Below are 6,000 nucleotides of genomic sequence, written 5' to 3' on the forward strand. Positions count from 1 at the left end.
CAATTTTATGTTAAGCAAAATACCATCTCAGTACAAACAGAAGTAACTAATTCAAAGAACATTTAACATGTCTATTTAGACCCACTTTATAAAATCATTTTAAAAATATATAGAATTCATTTTTAATGAGCAAACTTGGAAGCCATGCCCGAGGTTGAATCCTGGTTCCTCTTCCTTACCAGCAATGCGACCTTGGTAGGTTACTTAACCTCTGTGCCTCAGTTTCCTCATTGATAAAACAGAACATCGTTGGTATATACCACATAATTTAATCCTCACAGCAGCCTTAATATATGTGATGTCTTAGGACAGTTCGTGACACTGAAGTGCTCAATAAATGTTAGCTATTATAATTTCCGATCACTGAAAATATTTCAGACAGTTTCACTTCATCTTTGTAGGTTTCATTATTTATGTCAAAGGAGAAAAATGACAACCGACCAGAGTTGTCACGAAGGTTAAATGTACTAATCTATATGAAAGTCCTAGTCAACCCTCATCAAGACTATTAAATTTCCTCTCAACACAGTTATGCTATTAAACATCCTTCAGCTATGGATGCAAAATTCTAACCTTGCCCGCCTTTTAATCATCTTAATTATACTATCTTCGTATTCCTGTAACTATTTAAGTGTCATGGGCTTAGAAAAGCCAAACTTCTACCAAAAAAAAAAAAGCCACACCTATGAAGTTGTAGAATCCTGTAGACAAACCCAACTGTTGTTTTTTTAAAAAACATTGTTTTCTTCCTCATAAAAGACAAAGTCATAAGATTTTGAATCATTGGTCAGCTACTCGGTGGGACAGTTTCTGATGGTTTCCTTAAGACCACGGAGCTCATGTTGCCTGCAGAATTTGTGCCCTGTGGAGAGTATGCATCTCCCCTGGGTTCAGACACTGGGAATTAACATGTTAATATAATAGTACCTTTTGGGGATCGCTCAGTCAGCACTGTGGTGAACGCTTCACATACTGCTTTACTTCCTCACGGCAGCCCTGTAAAGTAGATGATTCAAATTTTACCATGAATTGGGCTTAGAGCTTGCCCAATACCATACAGGTTCTAGGTGGCAAAAACAGGTTTTAAAACCACATCTATCTGACCTCAAACTGTACTCCCCAGAACCCTAGAGAGCAGTGAGAGGGTGTCATGGGGCAAGCAGTTGGTGTCTGGGCCCCAAAGCCTCACCTCAAGCACAGTAGCCCTACTTCTTGCTGTTTTACATATTAAGTTTTCTGATTTAGATTCATTAAAGGGTTCTGCTGTTACAAAAGGGGGTGAAGGGGTGAAAAGCATTTGCAAAACAACTCTGTATGTTTGAGGTACCACTACAACAACAAAGATGTTTCCACTACACTGTCTTCCCCTAGGAGAAAGAGAATCTATATCTAACATTATAGAATTTTGCAGGTTGTTAGTAAATTTGCCCATACTTACAATATTTTAAAACACGTATATTTTTCTGGTTAACTGAATATCAACCATACTGGTTGACTGGTGGAGTGTTAAGGATAAAGTCTTGTTTAGGATTTCTCAAAAATTAAGAGAAATTCTTACAGTTGAAATAATAAAAGTAATAGATCTACTGACACTTCTTTGTAAAAATTATTTTGATGCAGACTATGGTTATTAAAATGCCTCAAGGTAATTTAATGGCAAAGCTCATTGGTGGTTCTTTCAACAGTTAAAAATGTCCTTTTCTTTTTTAAATGATCAGGGGGATGAAGAAGCAAATCTTGGTTTGCCCATCAGTCCCTTCATGGATCGTTCTTCTCCTCAACTTGCAAAGCTCCAAGAGTCTTTTATCACCCACATAGTGGGTCCCCTGTGTAACTCCTATGACGCTGCTGGGCTGCTCCCGGGTCAGTGGATAGAAGCAGATGACGACGACGATACTGAAAGTTGTTATGATGAAGATGGTGAAGAACTAGATACAGACGATGAAGAAATAGAAGACAATCTGAATCTTAGTAAGAATTGGGGATACTATCATTTTTTAATGTAATTAACTGAAAACGTCTATTTAATTTGGATTTAGATCTTTGTTTTTAAGATACAGACTCAGTAGTCATATCTTGAATAACTACTATCTAAATGTGCACATTGAATTGCGGGCTGGGTACCCATGCTGATGCTGTCACACAACAAGCTTCCTTAGTTAAGGCGGCATCTGTTGAGGTGTGGTCCTCCAGCCAGTGCTCTTCAGCAGACTGTACCCGTGCATGCATGATAGGGCTGCCACCATGTCTGAACATATGTGAGGTGAGTGGGTCCTCATGGCTAGCCCTCCTTCGCCTCACCCCACCCCACTCCTAAGCGCCTGTTAACATCTGCCCTTCATGTAGACTAGGGAAATAGATCAAAACAGTTGGGAAAAGAGGATAGCATACATTCCCTGACTGTAAGAGGAGAACCAAATTTTGTGGCATTATGAATTTGAATTACCAAACTGTAGACAGTTTTCTATATAAGGCAATGAGTATAAATGGAAAATGAAAAAGAAACATTGGTCGCCTTTGTAACCGTAAATCAGTTATTTGCTCTTTAAGGTAGAATTTAAGTTATATCTAGCTAATTTTGTTTTTTGTTCTCCAAGCATACTATACTTCAGAACAGATAGCTACAAAGAACTCCACCACCACTACCACCACCACCCCACCCCACCCCCTGCAAAGTTGTATTCAGGATCAGCATGGTGAAGAGTAATCTTACACCATTACCATCTGAGTATCATCTTGGAAAAGTTGACTGGCTTCCAAAAAAGATTTACTCACCCAAATTTTGATTACTGTGTTTAATCCAATACATAAAAAAAATCCTAAAGTGGTTCATTTTAACTTTGCATTATTACTTATTATTTGAAATTTCAGTTCCACCGTCCTCTCCACCCAGTCTTCCTTAATCCCCTTCTCTGCTTTACTTTTATCCATAACTTACCACCATCTAACATACTGATGTTTTGCTTCTTTATTTGCTTATCTAGCACTTTTCACTGGAATATGAGTTCTATCTATAAACACAGGGATTATTTATATCTTGGCTTATGACTATAACCCCAGTGCTTAGATAAGTGCCTGGAATGTAATAGGCACTCAGATATTTATTGAATGAATGATTGAACAATAGTGCTGTCATTAGAATATGTTTGTTTTAAATTTCACAGAACCACAAAGAAGGAAAGGTAGACGGCGGATCTTTTGTCAGCTAATGCACCACCTCACTGAAAACCACAAGATATGGAAGGAAATCATAGAGGAAGAAGAGAAATGTCAAGCCGACGGGAATAAACTGCAGGGGGAGAATTCATCCTTACTGCAAGCAGATGAGATTCAGGTCATTGAAGAAGCAGATGAAGAGGAAGAGAGACAGTTTGAGTAAAAGGAAAGACATACTGAAGTCCCAGCGGCTGTGCCCAGGTCAGAAATCATGGCCTAGCGCTCACTGTGCTGACCTTGGACTCCATCCCTGTGTGGACAGGCCTTAATACTGTGAGAGGATCCCTGCTGTGCCAGCAGCTTCCCACTCTTATGCACTTTCACCACAGAACTAGAAAGTTCTTCTCAGCGTGGCTTCACTTGACTCATGTTGCAAAGCCCTTAACGCCTGTGCTGGTGTATACATCCATTGTCATGATACTGCTTTGCTGGGTAGAAATCTGTTATTTTTCATGAGCGGTAACTATAACTATAAAAACTCAAGTGACTTACTTCACTTTCCCAAGTGGCCAGAACTGTTTGCTTTTATATTGTATTTCCAATGTGTCCTTTATGTCTTTGAATGTTTTTTAAGAAGTCTGTGCCTATTTAAAAAGGAACCCAGCGTTGCCTTTCTGAGGGATCTGTTCCATGCAATACACTGTTGAGTGCTGTTCTCCCAGCTAGATTTATCCATGAAGGACCGAGTGACCTTTGTTATAGTTAATAATTCCTGATACGCATCAATTTCTGATGCTTTTTACAGTTGTGTATTATCTCCTATGTATGTTTTATTTCTGTTCAGAGTATTCAGGTTTGCCGTGGACATCAGAAGTCCGAATTCCACTCTTACTGACCTTATATTCCATGGTTGAATTTTAAAGCTGTTCAGGTTCAACAAGGAAAGAATTTTACTCTTTAGTCAAAACTGTTCTTATTTTTACTCTTGCTCAGGATTAGTATTTTTAAATATTTAATTACTATAAACACAGCACAGAATTTTAGAAGAAAAAAATTTTCCTAATATTGATGTTAACCTTTCATGAACATGAACATTATTTTCTCTTAAATTTGAGACTAATTAAAGCCAAGCAAAAGAAGATGTATGTCTTTTGCCTTGATGTAAAATCAAATGAGACTAATCCTATTAAAGATAAAGAACAAAAGAAATAGTGTGAGCGCTAAAGGACACATACATTGAATAAATTGGAATATGTGCTTATCTTTAGATCCATATCTTAGGTGCCATGTGTTTACTTACTGTAAAACTCGAGTTCATCTTTCTGTTAATTTCCCTTTGCCTTGAGACTACGACTGAAATGACTTATGACTACTCAAAACTTCTAGAGCCCAATGCAAGTCTGATTTCTGAGAAAGTCAGCAATGGCAATACTTATTTAATTTTTATATAGCAAATATAAATATTTTAGTAAATCATTTCACACAAAAGCACATTAAGATAATTGCAAAGAAAAGGGAACATATTTATGTTTATAAACTTGTTAGTTTCTGTTAGGGTACAGATATGTACCCTAGTTTTGAAAAAACTTTGAAGTTATAAAGAACAGCCAAAATGATAGCAGAACTAGTATTGGTAGAACTAGTATTTCTTATTCATGGAAACCATATTATATTTTGGATCCATTCACAGCTTTTGTAGACAGTGAAATCATTAATTTTCCAATGTAATTCCTTTAATAAAATATGTCAGCAGGCAATTTCTTACCTACCTAGAATATTTGGGTTATCTGAAAGATACCAATTAAAAATCTATAGAACTGTTCGAAGTTTTAATCCTATAGAGTATAATATTTAATGAATCACTAAACTTTATTTATTAGACATGGTGAGTGCTGAGTTTCTTCCTGCCACTTTTGCTACACCAACACATCATTTTTAAACTGGTCCCACATTACTGAGTAATACAATTTTAATTAACTTATTGAGTTTGCACTTATAATGTATATATCCCATGCTTCTGTTTCTCTAGAGTGCATTTTGCATCATACATAATTATATTTCTGCTATTGCAAATATGTGTATACTGCTGTATATGTGTATAAATTCACACGTGCATGTATGCATAATGAGAATCAAATTTCCTTTCTATTATTTTATTAAAATTTTATATTGGGGTTGTTAGTGTATATTTTTATTTTCTCAAAAGGAGTATGTTTTTCTATGAAAAATGCTATTCCTGAGAACTCATTTTTAAGTAATTTAACTTTTAAATTCTTAACTTTTGCGAAATAATTGACATATATTAAAATAGCCCAAAGAAACACTAAAAAGTATCCATGCTGAAAGTTAAACTCATAAATTGTAAATAACGAATATGAGAATTTATTAGTATAAACAGCACTATTAAATGAACTTTTGAGAAATTACCATAGCCATATTAGATTCTATTTGTTGTTTTTCAAAAAAATTTTTATCGTAATTTTCATCATGAATTTGCTGTTGTTTTAAGTGACTGGTCTTAGAAATAATCTTAGAGTGCTTCACTATATCTATGTGCTTACCGACGTTTTTTCCTCCATAAAAACCTAATTTTTTAAAGTTATTTCATTATTTGAAGGCTGTTTCCTGCTAGTCTCACTTATTCTTCTGGTGTTGTTGTTTTTTGGTTTTTTTAAAAGATTTTTATTGGGGAATTGGGGAGATGGGAACAGCGGTGGGGAGTTGGGGGAAGGGGAACAGACAAGTTGCTGTTGTTCTGTTCTTCAGTCTAGTTGTGGAGGACGTTGCTTCACTGGCCCAAGTTGGCACCATCATTGCGCTCTTCCCGGGTGAGGCAAATCAGTT

General features: G+C 36.1%; 1 protein-coding gene across 1 annotated transcript in view; it reads left to right on the forward strand.

The window, feature by feature from the left end:
* Positions 1-5,337, forward strand: part of PDE3B (phosphodiesterase 3B) — a 181,957-nt gene extending 176,620 nt beyond the window's left edge. Inside the window, exons 15-16 of the mRNA XM_019652882.1 lie at positions 1,719-1,971; positions 3,165-5,337. Coding sequence (XP_019508427.1) covers positions 1,719-1,971; positions 3,165-3,379 — 468 coding nt within the window. The 3' untranslated portion in view covers positions 3,380-5,337. The remainder of the gene's footprint in view (positions 1-1,718; positions 1,972-3,164) is intronic.
* Positions 5,338-6,000: the final 663 nt, after the last annotated feature.

The sequence above is a fragment of the Hipposideros armiger genome, unplaced genomic scaffold (assembly GCF_001890085.2).
Source record: "Hipposideros armiger isolate ML-2016 unplaced genomic scaffold, ASM189008v1 scaffold_188, whole genome shotgun sequence".
Lineage (NCBI taxonomy): Eukaryota > Metazoa > Chordata > Mammalia > Chiroptera > Hipposideridae > Hipposideros > Hipposideros armiger.